At 43.0% G+C, this 19,570-nt stretch overlaps 1 protein-coding gene across 2 annotated transcripts in view; it reads right to left on the bottom strand.

Moving 5' to 3' along the window:
* Window positions 1-1,784: 1,784 nt before the first annotated feature.
* The window catches only part of rab35b (RAB35, member RAS oncogene family b), a 49,275-nt gene continuing 31,489 nt past the window's right edge, over window positions 1,785-19,570 (bottom strand). The window contains exons 4-6 of one of the 2 annotated variants that reach the window (XM_078226835.1): window positions 10,244-10,368; window positions 4,118-4,242; window positions 1,785-4,014 (exon numbers count right to left, since the gene is read on the bottom strand). In XM_078226835.1, the coding sequence (XP_078082961.1) occupies window positions 3,886-4,014; window positions 4,118-4,242; window positions 10,244-10,368 (379 nt within the window). In that variant the 3' untranslated portion in view covers window positions 1,785-3,885. The remainder of the gene's footprint in view (window positions 4,015-4,117; window positions 4,243-10,243; window positions 10,369-19,570) is intronic. The other variant, XM_078226836.1, reaches the window with a different exon arrangement.

Raw genomic sequence — 19,570 nt, 5'->3', positions numbered from 1 at the left:
TTCTGAAAGAGTTACTAATTCAGGAACTTTTAGCACCTTTCGGTTCAAAGTTGCTTACACGAGTCATGATGCTCTCTGCCAACCTACAGTGCTTGGTGATGTTCATTACTTAAGAGCTGTGGAACTGACACTCACCTTAAAGTCTATCAAACGTTCCATTCATTGTGCGTAACGGGCAATTGTGTTTGCATGAACACACTTGACAGTGGGGACTTGAGGATTTACAATTCTCCTTCAAACATCAGTGGTAATAAATTCCAAAGTGCAACGGTCTGTCCACAACATGGAAGGCCACAAATACCTTGTGGAACACAACCCATCATCGGAAGTGCAGAAATGACATACAGACACTTAAAGGTGCATATACATGAAGAGCACATAATATGCTTAGAAAGGAACTGCAGACAGCAATGACAAAAGTAAAATCATTGGCACATGCACAGTTGAGGCGAGTGCAAACCTCTCCACCACATACAAAGCACAAACACGCAGGAATTCCAAGGAAGCTCAAAACATACAATGCTCACAAGCAAGTGCAGCCAGTGGCAGACAAAAACAACATGCAAAGACAACAATCCTCCAAATTTTAATTGTTGCACGATGCTGGTTTATGTCAATGGGCTAGTAACTTATTGCACAGCCCGGTATGGGTAGCATCTTAAAAGTGGGTATCCTGCAAGCAGCTTGTGCGGTACTATTAAGATTGCTTCACGTGTTCAGCTTCAAGGAATCACTGAAACAAGGTAGATTTGCACACAAGGCATCGACACAATAGATATTTGCAAGCACAAACAAGAAACAAGAATTGGGTATGCATGCAGAGATATAAATGTACACAAATTATGCAAATGAGCTGAATATGGAGTGCAAGAACACGCATTTAAATTCAGATCACATACAACTCTTGCATAGACAAGATATTGACACAAAACAGGCAGATACACAATGCAAATACATATGCAAGTGTGTGTGTGTATTAGCCATCACGAGACATGAAGGCATGCATACTACGGTCTTCATGTACAGCAAAGGAGGTGGCCACTTGGCCTATTATTCCTGTGCTAGCTCTTTGAAAGAGCAATCCAATTTGTTCCACTCTGCTACTGTTTCTCGCATAGCCCTGCAAATCATTCCCCATCAAGTATTTATTTAATTCTGTTTTTGTAGTTGTTGAATCTGCTGCCACCACCCTTTCCCATAATGCGTTCTACAACATAACAGTGGCAATTTATTTTTCCTTCCTTCTACCAATCAATCTGTGCTGAGCGGTTACTCCACGCATTTGCCACGGGAATCAATTTTCCCTTATTCACTGTCAAAATCCTTCATGATTTAGACACCATCAAATTTCTCGTTCATTTCTTTGCTCGTAAGAAAGGCCATCCCAGATTTTCTAGCATCGCCGCATATCCAAATCTTTCATTCTAGTAAATCTCTGCAACTTCTCAAAGACCTTGACACCTTCCTAAAAAGTGTGGTGCCCAGAGTTGGGGAGTATAATATCGAGATTCACACATGCACAGACACTTGAAGTAACAGGGACACTTAGACACTTGTGCATACATCATCTGCTCCCAAGGCAAGTCACCATAAAAAAAGTACATGCAAGTTTGACACTCAAAAAACATCTGGCATATACCCATACCTGAGCATGACAGACAAAATAGTGTCTTGGGTAGATGGAAGATACATATGAAGGAATTGTGTACAGAGGGGTGAGCATGCCTTACCTGGAGGTGGTACATCAGGGATACATGGGAAACAGATGACATTGCAGCCCGTACCACATTTTGCAATAATTTCTGTTTTAATACATAATTGTCATTACGAACAGTTGCATAACCAATTGCCACAAGATTTCAGATATTTTAAGATACACCTTTGAACAGAAGGGATTCCACAATATTACACCTTGCAAAGTAGGCCTTCTCTTTTGATGTAACATCCACCTTGTACACAAATAAAGAACACATTTTCTTTAAAACAGTCAGTAAATGGTAACCCTTAAAATAATAGTTATTTAAGTTACTTTTATTCAACATCCCATTAAAAAATATTGGCATCCGTAATTCCCAATCAAGTACTTGCATGGTTAGATACACAGTTCTTACCCAGGGTAGAACTCCCAGTGCAGTGACCAATGAGGCTTCACTCTCCCACCAGGTGACCCTTTCATTCCCCACAACTCCATGGCACTAGACTCTTAATTTAATGACAATCAGCACTCAATTTTGAGCAGTTTTGTGCTGCAGATTCCACCCAGCCAAATTGCACTTGGAGTTGTTACAACCAATGACAGTCCACTTTCTCAAAAGGATTGGCTATATTTCTGCACAGATCAAGTGATGTTTCACTGGCATATACTTTTTGGGGAGGGGTTGGTGGGTTTGCATGTTTCTTTTTAAAAAAAGGTGTAGGATGTTAGTGCTGGGGGAAAGGACACTTCCATTTCAGGCACCCTGTGTCAACATCACGCTGGTTGGGTACACTAAGGTTAGACACAAAGTCAAGCTCTCCATATTTCGCCCTCCAGCACTCCCAAGTCAGGGGTGGGTAGAGCAAAGCTCCCTCAACTCTGCTCCAATCTCAGCACAGCATCTATACTTCCAACATGATATTTTGCCCATTTTCCAGCCACCTGGTGGCTTCTCAGGCTGTAGCTGCCAAAGTGAAGTGGGGCTTTCCCATTAGAAACTGGATTGAAACTGACTAAAAACTCATTCTGTGCAAGGCCCCTCATAACAGACTTTGATTTCACCCATGTGGCCGAGATAGAGACTCGGGTCTTTTCCCATGTACAAGCTGGACTTACTTTTAGCCACGTCCATTTTAAAATGCAACAGCCCCACCCTGTAAAAGGTGCACTTTTGCACATTTTTCATGTATTTGTGCTGTGGGACATGGGTTTTGTGCTCTTTGCAGTGAGACCCCATCATTAATCATCATCTGCCTTCCACACTGAAGGTTTTGAGGCATTAACACGCATGATCAACAGGCTTATTAAAAACACTGTTCATTCACCTTACTTCACACTATTTTGTTGAGGGTTTTTTCTCTGTGTATTCCCCCCCCCCCCCTCCCCCCAGTATAGTACAAGGCTAATTACCATTCTACAGAAGATAAACTCGTTAACCAAAGTTTCTGGACCCACTTTTGGTATAAATAGCAGAGTAGTTAATTGATGGTAAAAATTCCAAATCAAAAAGGGGCTCTTGAACTCTGTTCATAAAAATGCCTAGTCCAATAGCGAGCCCCTGCCCCTTCATCTTAGCTTCCCTCCCCCTCCACCATCGCGCCCCCCCACCCTCCCCCTGCCAACACAAACTATAAAATCGGGATGTCAAGGGGAATTGAATACAGCAGGAACAGTGCAAAAATGGAGGGAGCGAGTGGCCTTGTGTCAACATTAGTCAGCAGCTTGATTCGAAGAAGTTTGCTTTTTTTATCAAAAAAAAGGAAGAAGGTTCATCATTTCTTGGCATCTGAAAGTATTAGGCGAAGCGCTGATGAAAAGGGGGTGGCGTTAGAAGCTGAAAGGTGTACATTATGTAGAGGGTTTTAAAAACCCTCAGGCGAGACAAGTCACTCGTTGATCTTCTCCGTACATCCATACAAATCAAACTGGAATGAGACGATCTGATCCAATCTTGGCACTGAGCTACATCGGCGCAGTCACTTTCATTTTGGGGAAAAAACATAATTCGGAAGCTGAAATCTGGGAGCAACACCACCGAGCCGGCAAGATCCCACATCTGCTCTTGTACATCATCCTCCTGGGGGTGGGGGGTGGGGGTGTGGAAAAAAATGTCCATTTTTGACTTCATGATACACAAGTCCAAGTGAAAGGGACTGTTCATTGCAAAGAAGTCTGTTTTTTTTTCCTCGTTAGCAACACTTTCTCTTCTTTTTACTATTTTTGGACAGTTTGACGACATCATTCTGCTGCTGTTGCTGCTGTTTGGCTAAGTTTTCTTTCTTGGCCCGCAGAACTAGCTCTGTGATGCAGTTGAACATCTGAGAAGAAACACACAGTGTGAGCTCAATGTCCAGGAGCTGAATGACAAGATGAAAGGGGTGGCCAACTTAATTGGCTCAGCCCCTGTTCAGGACAGCCTACCTCTTCAACGTTGAGGTTCTCCTTTGCACTGGTTTCGAAAAGCTGAATGCCCATCTGTTCTGCAAATTTCTGTGCGTCATTGGTTTCCACCACTTTACGCGCTGGGTCATCATTCTTGTTGCCAACTGAAAGGGAAGCAAAATCTTGAACATTCCTGACAAAAGGTGCAACACTGACTAAGGTTAAACTGGGAACAGAATAATGAAAAGGGGAACAAGAGACAGGGACAATGGATGGACAGAACAGTGATGCGGCAGGTTCACTTCGAGATGTGGGAAGGGACGGAGGGTTGGACACTCCACTGCTGTTAAAGATGCACAACACAGATACACTGAGGCAGCCCAAACCTGACCCAGAATCGTGGGCTTGCTCTCAGCTAACAATTCCAGAAAGAAATCCTCGGATCAACATCCTCGCAAGTACAGAATCTTCCTCATCCCCTTCTAGGGCCTGCCCCAGATGTCAATTTGCAGGTTTCTCTGTGGAATTTGCACACTGACACTCCGACAGGACAGTGGCTTTTACAATGAGGAGGAACTCTGAAAGCAGCATTGCATGCCAAAGAATTTATTACAAGTGTCCAAATGAACAGCAAAGAATCCCATCCTGTAATGACACTGTCTAAGGAAATATGTCCTAATCCCCCTCAATCTGAGGGTTTTGAATAGTTGAGCTGTCATCATTAGAGAATGCCAGACATCTATCACATTACTGTGATTTACTTAACACTTGAGCAGCTTTCAGAAGTTTCTGGTGATTAGATGGCAGGATAAAATATCAGACCCCGAGGTGCTCAGCCGAGCTGACATACTGAGCATCCTCTCCACAGTGAGACAGTCACAATGGGAGTGCTCTGGTCATGGAGACAGAATGCTTGACACTGGCTTATCAAAACAATTCTTCCAATGACAGCTTTGAGGCTGGGGAGTACTCACATGGCAATCGTAGGAAACACTCCAAGGAAACTCTGAAGGGTTCATTTAGGAGTTCGATAGTGGCTTCAGAGTCCTGGGAGAAACTGGCCCTGGATTGCTGCCGAGCACACCAAGTAAAAATGGTGTGGCCTCCTCCAAAAGTAAGCGCACTTCAGTGGCGGAAAGGGAATGCAAATCCCATGCCAGCAACTCGCTCAATCAATTGCAATGTCCCATTTTTGCAGCAGAATCCCCCGGGTTCAGATTGGACTTAGCAGTCACCTACATACCTCATTGGAACCCTACCAAACAGCCCAGAATAAGGTCATCTTCACCTCAAAAGGATAAGGAAGACAGAAGATAGATTCTAGAGCTCAAGGGGATGATTGACAGAGATAATTCACTTCTAAATTATTGCCCCACCCATGGCCCTTTTGTCCTCTGAAGGAGAAGATCGGCCTCCACTGTTGGATATGCCAGAAAAACAGCTGTCCCCAGAAATAAATACGGTGGGATAAATTTTACAGACAGTGCAATCACAATTTGAAAGACAGGGTAGACAATGCTTGCAGTAAACATGCTGAGGGAATGCCTGGGAATAACTACTGCAAGAACTGTGCTGGTATCAGTCTGTCAACACACACCCTGGTGGCAAACGGTTACTGACCAGGTTTCTGCTTCGACACAGGCTTTGGTCCTTACGTTAGCTGATATGGTCAATGCTTCTCTCTCGAGCACTTTTCCTGTTGCCTTCAAATCTGCAATCATCACCTAGTCTCAAAAAAAAACTTGATCCCCCGTCCCCTTCATCTCCAACCCCCCTCAATTCCTTGAAATGTGTTACTCCCTCCCAACTCCATGTCCATCTTCCCCGAAACTCTGTGCTCATCTTCCTCCAGATTTTTGCTTCTCCAGTGCCAAAACGGCTCTTAAAAATCATAAATGACATTCTACGTAACCGTACATAGAACAATAGAATCCCTATAGTGCAGAGGAGGCCATTCAACCAGAGTCTGCACCGACTCTCGCAACAGAGCATCTTACCCAGGTTCACCCCTCTACTCTGTCCCCGTAACCCCACACATTTACCACGACTAAGCCACCCAATCTACACTAAGGGGAATTTAGCATGGTCAATCCATCAAACCTGCCTGTCTTTGGACTTGTGGTAAACTGTCCCACTTTCTCAGCATCCTCTCACATTGCTGACCATACAATTCTCCTCCAATGCCTCACCACTGTCCTCCAGCTGAGTGGGACTAAACTAGTCGATGCACTTATAGCCAGAGAAACAACTCAAATGGCTTTGCTTCTTCCTCTCACCTCTGGTGTTCCCCAAAGGATCTGTCCTTGGATTCTTCATACTTCTATCTACATGTTGCCCCTCAGCAAGATTATACAAAAACACAGCATCAATTCTAATTCCTTACCGCTTCACTCAGTCCCTTCACTATCTGATTTGTCACAATGCTCAGCCACCATGCAATATTGGATGTGCAAATATTTCCTCCAACTAATTATTGTGAAGAGCAGAGATAGTGTTCCATCTCCGCTACAAGCCCTGATCCCGAATCACTGATTCCACCTCTTGCTCTGGAAAGTATCGGAAACTGAAGTAGAGTCTTTGCTACCTTGGTGTCACATTTGACCAGAGATGAGTTTTTGACCACATATCTACGCCATCACTAAGGCTGCCAGTTTCCTATTGTACAACTCTATCCTACCTCAACTCATCCGCTGCTGAAATCCTCATTGTTGCTTTTGTTGCCCCCTACACTCGGTTATTCTAAATGAATTCCTTGTTGGCCAGCCTCCCAGCTACCACAAGGTCCTTCAAAACTTGCTCCAATTCCCTTTACTTGTCACCCCTGAGCTCACTGATCTACACTGGCTCCCAATTCAACAACACTCCACTTTCTAAAAAAAATGATTTCAAATCCCTCTGTGGTCTCATCCCTTCCCCTACTCTCATCCATTCCTACAATCTTCCCATTCAAGCCTCTTGCACTCCAATGATGATCACACTATTATTGGCAGCCATGCCTTTAGCTGCCAAGGCCCCCAAGCTCCAGAATTCCCTCCCTAAATCTTCCTACATTTCCTCCTTTCTTTAAGATGCTGTGTAAAATCTAACTCTTTGACCTAGATTTTTTTTAAAAAAATCTGCCCCAACATCTCGTGTGACTCAGGTGTCAGATTTTGTTTGATAACAACCTGCAAAATGCCTCGGGATATTTCAAGGTGCTATATAGATGCAAGTTGTAGTTTGGCTATTCGAACAGAGGGTATCACCATTGCCATGCAAAGTATGCTCAATTCTTTCCAGTTACTCATCCCACTTGAAAAGTCACAAAAGGTTTGCTTAGTGCTCTTGATTTTCATTTTGGGTTTAATTTCAATTCTATCCTTGCATTCTGTGCTGTAGTACAAATGGAAGATCGCAAGTGCTCAAAGTGCAATGGGACACTGTCAAAGAGGAGATAAGTTGAGTCACAGGAGATTCCCATGAAAGAAAAGGCAGCCAAAGCTGGTGCTCAGTGGATAACTAAAAATAGAGATTAAAGACAGAAGAAAAAGCCTAGTGATAAACATCAGCCTCCTAACACAATAGAGAGCAAAGCCGAAAACAAAGTAAAGGAGAGAACTGAAAATGAAATAAGAGGATGAGGACAGATCAGTGAATTGGGTAACAAGAAACCATTTTTATAAATATATTAGTAAAAGGGTAGGCAAAGGAAGTGTGGGGCTTAATAGGGATGAAAAGGGACATCATCCATTGGAGGCAAAGGGCAGAGCTGATGTACTTGAGGCTGAATTGAGGTGTTCATGATTTTGAATAATATTGAGAGATTAATTAAGAAAGTGTTTCCAGTGACAGACGAGTCAGTAACCATGGACACAGATTTAAAGGAACTGGCAAATCTGGAGTCCACTGCCTGCAAGGGTGGTGGAAGCAGATTCAATAATCACTTCCAAAAAGGGAGCTGGGTAAATAACTGGAGAGGAAACATTGTCAGGCTGTGGGGAAGCCGAGGAATGGAATGGGCCAGCACATGCGTGATGGGCTCAACAGCTCCTCTGCATGGTATCTTCTATGATTCTACACTTTTATGATGTGCAAACTTCTTTATGGGACCAGGGATAAAGTGATTTTACTTCTGGGTGACAAGGTTTTCTTTGAACATCTCTTAATTATTACAAAATTGTAAGTGAAAAACAGGAGGGAAAAAGTGAAGAAGAAGCTGATTGTGCCAGTCCACTTTGCCACTGACCCTTCACCTCTCAGATCTAGTTTGACTTATAGGTGAAAAGTGCTGCGTGCTGTGCCCAATCGATTTTGAGCACTCCAAATACAATACCTCCAGCTATGGGGAAGTCAAACGGAATGTAATCTCACCAATAGCCTACAATAATTGCTTGGAGGCTGTATCCAGAGCATGACTAGTACAAGAATAGTGAAATATTTCAGTGCTGAACCCAAGGAAACCAATTGGAGGCTCTCTGACTGGACAATGCTCACAGGTTGGACCCATTTCTCTGTGTAATACTCATGTGCTAGTGTGGCTAGAATTTTTTTTTAAAAAAGCACTTTAGCCTAATGTTGGGTAAATCCTGAATCAAAACACCGGGATGTGTCAGGATATGGAGATTGAGATGAATGATATATATTATTGGGAATGTGGCTTTAAACTTTAGAAGTGGCTCCAAGGGTTCAGGGTACAAACATACCCGAGTGGCCACGACAACAGAAGCTTCAAAAACCTCCATCCTAATTAATAAAAGCTTCAAAGAACAATAAAAATGCTGCGTAATTTCTCCAGCAGCAATGCCCCCTCTAATTTCCCCTTGCCATCTGTGACCCTTTGCAGCACTGCATGGTTCCTTTAACACAGCAACTGCCCGGTACATGCCCACATTTTGAAGGGACCGCTGCTCTGACTGGACCATTTGTCCCCTGCACAGTAAAGTCTACACTGATACCTAGCCGTGCCCCCACACAGCTTTGAGGGCAAGTTGCCCGGAAATGGAGGACCACAAATCAATTGAGTGGCACGTCAATAGAACGAAGGAGATAGTCATCAACTTCAGGAAGCGTAGTGGAGGACATGCCTGTCTACCTCAATGGGGATGAAGTAGAAATGGTCAAGAGCTTCAAGGTTTTAAGTGTCCAGATCAGCAACAACCTGTCCTGGTCCCTCCATGCAGACGCTATAGTTAAGAAAGCCCACCAACACCTCTACTTTCGCAGACTAAGACTCTCACCAACTTTTACAGATGCACAATAGAAAGCATTCTTTCTGGCTGTACCACAGCTTGGTACGGTTCCTACTCTGTCCAAGACCGCATGGAAACTACAAAGGGTCGTGAACGAAGCCTAATCCACCACTCAAACCAGCCTCCCACCCATTGACACTGTCTACACTTCCCGCTGCCTCGGAAAAGCAGCCAGCATAATTAAGGACCCCATGCACTCCGGACATACCATCTTCCACCTTCTTCTGTCGAGAAAAAGATACAAAAGTCTAAGGACATGTACCAACCGACTCAAGAACAGCTTCTTCCCTCCTGCTGTCAGACTTTTGAAATGGACTTATCTTGCATTAAGTTGATCTTTCTCTACACTCTAGCTATGACTGTAACACTACATTCTGCACTCTCTCCTTTCCTTCTCTATGAACGGTATGCTTTGTCTGTATTGCGCTCAAGAAACAATACTTTTCACTGTATACCAATACTTGACGATAATAAATCGAAACACATCTGATGCTGACACAGAAGCTTTAGTAACTTGAGGGATTGAGTTTACTTTTCTTCAGAACAGCTAAGTGCTACTATTTTCTACTTTAGTCACCCATCAAAAGGCAAAAATGATATAAACTTTGGTGCCTGTTTCACAGAATGTGAAGAAAAGGATAATTCAAACTCCTGAAAAATCCTCAACCAGGCCCTGTTTTAAACATCCTCCTCTCTACACCCTAGCTATGACTGTAACACTACATTCTGCACTCTTGTTTCCTTCTCTATGAACGGTATGCTTTGACTGTATAGTACGCAAGAAACAATACTTTTCACCGTATACTAATACGTAATAATAAATCAAATCATACCCTCACTGCGGGTGTGGGTGAAGGAAAATAAAGAGATAGGGAGTGGTAAATCATCAGGTAACCTCCAGATGTTACTCTGGGCACAGTGGCAAGTTTATACATACCTAGTATCCGACACACATCATCACAGTTCTGATTTATTTCATGTAACCATCGCTTCACATTTACAAAGGATTCTGCGCTGGTGACGTCATATACTACTATAACCCCGTGAGTGCCTCTGTAATACCTGCCAAACAAGAAGAGGTAAAGGTTACGAGAGACATTGCTTTTGATATAGTCAATAACCTATTACACCTTCAGTGGATTGGGGCTGAGGGTCAATGATGCTTACACACGCCCCTATTCCTTACGTTCATACATAGCCAGCAACAAGAAAAAGTAATTTAGGGAATCAAATTTCATCTCTCTTGAACTTAAAACCTTTAAAAACTAACTTCCAATTGAGCACATGTTCCAGATCGACTCGGTGCAGTAGCAAGGGAGCACTGCAATGTTGGAAGCACTGTTTTTCAGATGAGATGCTAAAATTTATCCACACAAGTTGATGTAAAATATCCCACGACATCTTTTGAAGTACAGTACAGAATTCTCCTGATGTCCTGGTCAACATCTCATTCTCCAGCACATTATGTGGTTACTACGGTTTGTGGGACCCTGCTGTTCTTAAATTGAATGTCTTGTTTACCTCCATTACCTTTTAAGACCTCAAAAGTTGCAACATACACTTTTTAAATGCAACTTTTCTTTACTTTGAATGGTCAAAACTACCAATATTTTAAATCCAGTTTCAAACTCCTTTTACCTGGTGTTGCACTTCGCTCTGTTCCTGTAATGTTTTCCTGACAGATTTATTGATGGAGTCAGTGACAAAGTGAAATAATCTACCATATCTTAACTATTGATGTACTCATCTTAGGACAATAGCTAATCATAGAATCCCTACAGTGCAAAAAGAGGCCATGTGGCCCTATCGAACCTGCACCGACAATCAGACCCAGGCCTTATCCTCATCACCCGATGTATTTACCCTGCTAATTGCCCTGACACTAAGGGGCAATTTAGAGTGTGGGAGGAGACTGGAGCACTTGGAGGAAACCCACGCAGACAAGGGAAGAAGGTGCAAATTCCACACAGACAGGCCAGAATTGAACCCGGGTTTCTGGCACGGAGGCCTCAGTGCTAACCACTGTGCCGTCCCCCAAAAGGAAATGTCAGGAGTGGGATTTGAACCCATCACTCTAGAAAAGGATCAGAATTCACCAGGCTTGCACAAGGCAAGGAATCACACTCAAATCTGGTGCCTTAAACCACTCGGCCATCCTGACAACTTAAATTCAAATTTCATTATTTGCTATGTTGGGATTCGAACTAGGTCCCCAGAGCATCACCCTGGGTCTCTTACTAGTCCAATGTCAATCCTTATATTTAACAAGCAAGAGACAAATATCTAGCTGAGAATTTCCTGTATTAACTCTGAACTGTGACAATGCACAAGCTTCCCATATCCCACCAATACAAATAGGAAGGCTCTGCCAATGGGCAGCAAGTTCACCCTCGACATAGGGTATAGTTACAAAGTGTCATACTCTCTGTAGATTCTTTTAACGTCAATATTTTATATACAAAATCTACAGACACTAATTTTCTTTGATATAGCGTACCTGGTTTTCCCATTTTCTGCACAGCCATAAAATCTGCACAGCAATAAGACAGTCGCCTGGCAGACAGGAAGCATTTCTGTAATGAGGTTTCTGAAAGGCTCAATATGTAGCACATACACCAGCCTATCAGCATCATTGGAGCACTCAAACATTCTCAAGTTGATGGCTATTCATGTGGGCGAGAGTCAGGGCTCAGGTTTGGCTCATACGAGCTGCACAGGAAGGAAGACTGCCCTTGAACTGTTTGGTACAATCCCAGCAATAGCAGCTACTCAGATGGCATTCTGGCCATATGCACCATGGTATGGTGCTGACTCATGCAGACCAGATGGCTCCAGGTTTGACTTGATCTGTGCTGAGTTAGCTCATCTGCACGGAGGCGGCAGTGGAGAATTTGCAATCTGCACCAAGTCAGTGCCCAAAGCTCAGAGGGGAAAACAGGATGTTTTGGGGGAGGGGGGGGGGACCCGTCTTAATTCCTGGCTGCTTTCTTTAAAATATGAGAGGCCATTTGAACAAGTCCCAGAAAAAGAAATAGATTGATGTTAATATGCTGCTGGAACAAACCTCAAGAGATTGTAACTAACTGTTCAGCAAGTATTTACTGGGATCTACATTCTGAGAAGAATTGTCAGCTACAAAACCCACAACAAATTGAGGAAGGGAATGCCTCTTTGCCACAGTTTGACTATGCAATGATGAGTCACAGAGGCAGCTGACTCCCTCACTGAATCTGGGGAAAGGGGGAAAAGAGGGTCTCATGTTGTTTTGCTTAATATAGAAACAGGAATCGGCCATTCAGCCCCTCAAGCCTTCTCCATCGTTCAAAATTACATCTTACTCCTGAGTCACAATTCCATTTATTTGACGTTGCTCCATACCCCCGGTAACTTCACCGAACACAAATCTACCTGTGTCTTAAATTCATGTTAACCTCCAGTATCTACCACTTCAAGCAAGTGAGCTCTAGATTTCCACTACACTTTTTCATATAAAGTGTTTCCGGATTTCATTCTCGATTAGCCTGACTCCAATTTTAAGATTGCGTCCCCTTATTCTGGGCTCTTCCACCGGAGGAAATGGGGATTCAGTAGCTCTTTTTGTACTCAGCCCCTCTCATTTGAAACAGTTCAGCTAAAACTCTACCAAGACTGGTTGAGAAACCTAAAGCAGATATCACTCCAACAGTTCAACATGATATCTGGAAACAGCTGTACCTGCATTTACATTAAATATCTACAGGGTACTGTTTTTGAATTCAGCAATAATGGATGTAATTTTAAGACATTTAGAATACACTGTTATCATCAAAGTATATCAACATAGAAGTAAAGTTTTTAAAGTTTATTTATTAGTCACAAGTTGGTTTGCCTAAACACTGCAATGAAGTCACTGAAAATTCCCCAGTCGCCACACTCCGGTGCCTATTCAGATACACTAAGTGAGAATTTAGCATGGCCAATGCACCTAACCAGCACGTCTTTCGGACTGTGGGAGGAAACCGGAGCACCCGGAGGAAACCCACACAGACACGGGGAGAACGTGTAGACTCCGCACAGACAGTGACCCAAGCAGGAAATCAAACCCGGGTCCCTGGCGCTGAGAGGCAGCAGTGCTAACCACTGTGCTGCATAGAAGTGTTTTATGTCATGATCTTTATCAGCAATAACTCCGAGTAGCACTCTTGCATTGGAGTCAGAGTGCTGTGCACTCCCAAAGTCCCATTCCAGAGGCTTGAGCACGTAATCTAGACTGATATAGTCTGTGGTGAGGGAGTGCCATATTTTTAATGAGACGATCAGACAGCCTGCCCTATCATTTGAACATACAATCCCTACAGTTCAGAAGGAGGCCATTCAGTCCATTGAACCTGCACCTACAACAATCCCACCGATAAAAGATCCCACATTTATAAAAATGGCCAATATTTATCCCTCAACCAACTGATTGTGACTATGTAGGACATCGGGGAATTTGTTGTGTACAGACTGCAGCATTTCCTACAACAGTAACTACACTTCAAGAGTATTTCATTGGCTGCAAAGTCTTTGGGCCGTCCAGAGATTGCAAAAGGAGCTGCATAAATGCAAGTTCTTCCGAACAAGTGCAAGCCATTCTCTTGCTTATAAACTAGAATCAAAGAGAGGCTGAATAAGAAGCCAAAGCTGAAGGAACAGATCAGGGAGGATCCAAAAACAGACTTTTCCCACAGAGATCAAGATATTATCAATGAGAAACATTTTTGAGAATGGAATTTCTGTTCCAAATTAAAAGTTGGGCCTCTTCAATCTAGCTTTCAACTGAGCACATCTCAGTCTCGCCAAAGAAACTGAGCTCAATGAAGAAACCACAAAGTCTGAGCATATATTCTGCATACCACAGATCTACGTCTGAAAATCATTGGCACGTTATGCGAATACAATATCCGTCCTTGCACCTGACCACATTCATCACTGAATGGCGCCCAGAAGAAACAACCGATGACTACAGGCAACTCTCAGGGCTGCAGAGGCCTCCTGCTTAATTAATCTCTGGGCACACAGCAAGCATTACCCTTCCTGAACAAGGCAGGTGCCTCCATTGTAAATTAGTTCCTGGGCACAGCAGGATCTGCATTTCACTGTCTGCCTCACCATCAACGTGTACTAAATATCACAAAATGCTGTCAATCTTTGTGCAGTAGATAAGAATCAAATCTGCCACAGACATTGAAGGCCAATACAGCAACTTGATGACATTCAGTGTAGAGGACACCACAGTCATTATACAGGGCTATGGTTTGACCTATTCTGAAGTGCTATGCCCCTTTCTTGTCTTGCCACATGGAGAGCTCCAAGTAAGATTCCTAGTTTAAAGAACCATAACTTGGATTATTGTAACACAGCCATCTGTAAATGTTGTCCAATAGCAGCAATGCAAATTCACTTGCGGCCTGGGCCTGCATGGAGAAAGCACTGGTTGGAAAAAGCTAATTAAATGCGACAAAAGTTATCTATAGTTGAGTTCCTTAGAAAAATAATCCACTCGCTCGCAGGAGGAAATTTTCTAAGATTGCGGGGAGGTGGGGGAAGAGCACAGAGGCCATGGAAAAGAAAAGGGGAGAAAAAAAAAGAGAGCAAATTCTCCTATACCACCTGGTGTTTAACTTTGTCGGGGAGGGGGTGGGAGGCCTGGAAAGATCTGGGAGCACAGCACAAACTCACCTTCTTGGCAGTACAAATGTGGAGACCAGGGAAAGTAAATTCAAGGGATAACGTACTAGAATAGATAATAAGTTGCAAGATGAGGGCTCATTTACAGTACCAGCAACACTCAGTAGCTTATTGTTTGCATTGACATGTGCTGATATGGGTTTTCACTATAGTAGCATAGAGTTGTCATGGACACCAATTACTCCTAATGCCACTAGCAACCAGTAGGGATTTTCCCTTAACAACCTGCGCCTGACATACACCAAAGCTGAATGGGGACGAAAAAGACTTGTGGTGAAGGAGGTACACAAAAAGCTTAAGCCATCTTTGTATGTGGCTACTGATTAGCAATGAGCTCGTGACCGTGGGAAAATAGAGGCAGCCAAACTTAGGAACAGCTTAGCACAAAGTACAAAACCAACTTAATGCAGAGGGAAAAAGAACAAAAAGTGTACACGGTAAAAGTGGTCCTCTGTAATGGAGGTCATTTTGATAGTACCTATAATCTTTGGAATAAAAAGGTTTTCATTGCTGCAAATGTGTCTTAATTTGAAATGCACACCACAGACCTTTCTTTGTCACCCCCTGTCATTACCCCCCACTCCACCACATCTTCCCTATAAACACTGACATGGACCTACTGGGCTGAATGACCTGCTACACATGTCACACCACCGTAACAACACTCAACAGATCCTGCTATTGTTCACCAGCTGACCTCACAGGCCACTGCACAAATTCCATTGTACTCAATGGAATAACAACCTTCTGACTCCCATCCCTCAGGAACGAGACCTTTCAATTTTACAAGTTGGCAGCTCTTAACTGCTTGGCAGATATAGGGCCATGGTACTGGGAACACATCCCATCTGATTTCAAAACCCACTCTCGTGTCGGACAACTTAATATCTTTGCTAGATTTTGATTTGTACATTTAGCTCAGATAAAAAGGAGAACTTTCACTGCAACACACCAACAAAGGAAACGATTGCTCAAACGTTGTACAGTGGAATCAGAAGGGGATGTGGAGGGTGGAAGTATGATTAAAAAGCAAAAGGCAGTCATCAATGGCACTGCAATTTAAAATAATCCTTGGGTTACTGCTCAAGTCATTAACTCGGAGAGTTTAAGCCACTTAATGACTGCGTTGCCTATAAACTGAAATTTAAAGGAAACAAACTGTGCGTTTCTGATCATGTCTGGGATCCCTGATAACGCGTGTGCAGAGTGCCTGCCCAGGGACAGAGGGCGATTCCTGTTAGTTTACGAATAATCCACCCGGGACTAGTGGCACAGCAGCATGTGTAAACAGGGACTGGTGGAAATTGGCATTTGCCCAAAAAGTGGTCATCAGCACACTGATTTATTCATGCAAAATGGGCAGCAGGACATTTAGTAATCCCAGATCTCTGTTTGAATGCTGCTTGCCCAATGCCCCAGGCATTAATATAAAAATGCCTTAAAAAGCATTTGTGCAAACAAATGCAGACCATCAAAGGCTGCATACACTCTTTACAAGTCAAACTGAGAATTAATTGCCTCCACACTGCAAGCCACTTTCTCTTAAACTATGCTTAGTGCTAGAAGATTCAAGGATCGAGCTGGTCTATCAACAACTCTGCTTAATTTTTAAACTACCTAGTGACAGTGGATTTACTAGAACCAGTAAGGACCTGCACTAATTCAATGACAGTCACCACTGACAGTCTCCCGAACATGTTCACTCAGCATCTTCAACATATGTCTCAAATAGACTACTGTTGAATGTTGGAATTGAGCAAAGCTCTCCTTAAAAAAGTTCCTGCTCTGATTCAAGTTAGCCCTCTCAGCTGAACTAGGTGGTGTTCTGGGTCAGACACCTGCAGGCTAACATTGACATTTAAATGGCCACTTGGTGAGACCTCTACAATGATGAAATTCACATATCAAGAAAAGGTTATTAGTGCCACAAGTAGGCTTATATTAACACTGCAATGAAGTTACTGTGAAAATCCCCTAGAAAGCTGGCATTTGAAGTGAGGGGATGCCTTTACAAATCTGCTGTTACACTCAACTCCAGGAAGCAGGACTAGGGACAGAAATTTAAGGTTTTGGCCAAGATATAGAGCATTGAGTGTAAGAAATTGAAAACACGAGTGTTAGGTGACCTGGAAATTAGTGTCTAAAAAGGCTGGTGGAAGCAGAACTGCTTCCACCAGCCAGAATTATTTCAAAAGAGAATTGGATAGAAGCTGGAGGGAAATAAACTTGGCGGGCTCTAGAGTAGGGGAGTGGGAATAACTGGACTACTTTAGAGAGCATTGACTTGATGGGTCAAATGGCCCCTGTGATGAAATGACTGACTTTGTAACAACTTCCTTCAAAATGTGAGAAATAATTAATGCCTGCCCAGGATTTGTTTAATTAGCAATATCTAATACTGAAGACATTGGCACTGACGTTATATATTACATCTCTCCAGCTCAAGGCTGATGGCGATCGAGGGCAAGAGATTTTACTATGGAGAATTCTGCTTTTTCAAAAAGGTAACTATTAGGCAGGAGATTAAACGACGGCAGGGAAAACCAACAATGCTGTGCAAAGCTGCTGAAGTTCTTTCCAGTTTGAGGCACTACTATGTGAAATTGTGCACTGTGCTGGTCCTAATTGCAGGTACAGTAACGATACTACGTGATATAGCTTGGGCAAATTAAATATTTGCAAGCTTCAGGCAAACCAAAAAGATGACATCTCTACAACTGCTACCTTCATAGGGTCTGTTCAAGAGAAAAGCCAGAACATCCTCCAATTAAACACTGGCAAGGACAAAATCATTTTGCGCAGCTTGCATACCAGAAACTCCAGGCCCTAACCACCAAATTTAACTTCGCCACCTGACACGATACATCATTTATCGCTCCAAGCTTTGAACCCGTTCAGCCCATCGCCAAAACCAAAGTGCCTCAATAAAAACCTTCATCCATGCTTCAGTCACTTCCAGGTTTGATTTCTCCAATGCCCATCATGCTACCCTTAAGCCTATATGCTCACTATACATTTAAACACTACCATACCCAAAGCCATTATCACACAACATTGTGTGCCAAATTCCATTCATCTACCATCACTGCATTGCTGCCACACAGTGCCGGGGACCCTGGGGTTCAATTCTGGCCTCAGGTAACAAGTTTGCACATTCTCACCATGACTGCATGGGTTTCCTTCAGGGTGCTCTGGTTTCCTCCCGCGGTCCAAAGATATGCAGGTTAGGCAGATTGGTTATGCTAAATTGACCCTTAGCGTCAGAGGGACTAGCAGGATAAATACATGGGATTACGGGAATAGGGCCTGGATAGGATTGTTGTCGGTGCAGGCTTGATGGGCCGAATGGCCTCCTTCTGCACTGTAGGGAGTCTATGATTCTATGATCCATGCTCTTTTTGGCTCAAGAGTGTGGCGCCAATTAATTTCCAATTTACATCAACAACATAGAAACCAAGCCAGATTTGCTGACATCACGAGCTGGAGCAGTGGAATTGGAGGAGGCAGCTAAAATAAAAAGACCAAACACAGTGACATTGGTTGCATGCATTGCAATGTACTGCATTATAGGAAGGAACAATGGCAAAATGTGTCCCATAAATGGAATTAAAATAGTTAATCAAAAGCAAAAGAGACCTAGAAGTTAGTAGACTTGGTAAATACGTTGAACTATTCCAGAAGAGTAAAACGAGTGAAAGTCTGCATCTTGATTACTGTGTCCAGTCCTGATAATTGAGGCAAGGGAGACAATCAAACAGTGGATGAAAGGAACCAAAGGTCTGAATTATGAGAACAATGGGGCAAGACTTTGGCTTAGCAGCCTGTAAAGGCAGCTTCTGTAATGGCACAAAAGCATTGAGAAGTGTTCACAGTACCTTTGAGTGCCCAGAGCATTACCTTTCCCTTATCATCCAGAGAAAAAGGTTAATTGAGTAGAAAAGATAAATCTAGACTATTGTAAACTGAGAACACATAACAGGACCAAAGGTTCTAATTAGTTAGAGGAAAATTAAGACTTATTGTGATGTTCTTCACACAGATAGTTAGCAACACACAGAAAGGACCAACAGACAGGAGAGGTTAAAATAAAGTCATATCACAGAGGGGGAATGTAGGGCCTTTCAGGATGAATGGACCAAGATGGGACAAATGTTTTTTTTAAAATCCATAATTACCATGATCACTATATTGGAGACAGGTCATGCTGACTGCACTAAATATAACCAGACTAGATTATGAGGCTGTTCTCAGTCCAATAATAAGGAACAGTTTCCTGGGAAGAATTCTGGTATTCTGCATTTTTTTAATGAAACTGAAAGTGAAAAGTGCCAACATGAACCGTAATCGGTCACAGCCCTACTTTCAATTCAGCTGAAGCAACTGCAAGACTAAGCCCAGCTCAGATCCTAATATGCGTACACTTATCATATACAGCCACACTGCGACCGATAACCACAGCCTCGGTTCACAAACATTTTAAAGCTTCAACACAAATTTTAATTTACCATTCTAGATAACACTCTGCCTCCCCTCCCAGCTTGAAGACAAGTGTAAA

Source organism: Mustelus asterias, chromosome 13, assembly GCF_964213995.1.
Source record: "Mustelus asterias chromosome 13, sMusAst1.hap1.1, whole genome shotgun sequence".
In the NCBI taxonomy this organism is placed as follows: Eukaryota; Metazoa; Chordata; class Chondrichthyes; order Carcharhiniformes; family Triakidae; genus Mustelus; species Mustelus asterias.
Note: the sequence above shows the minus strand (reverse complement) of the source record. Positions and strands in the feature narration are given on the sequence as shown.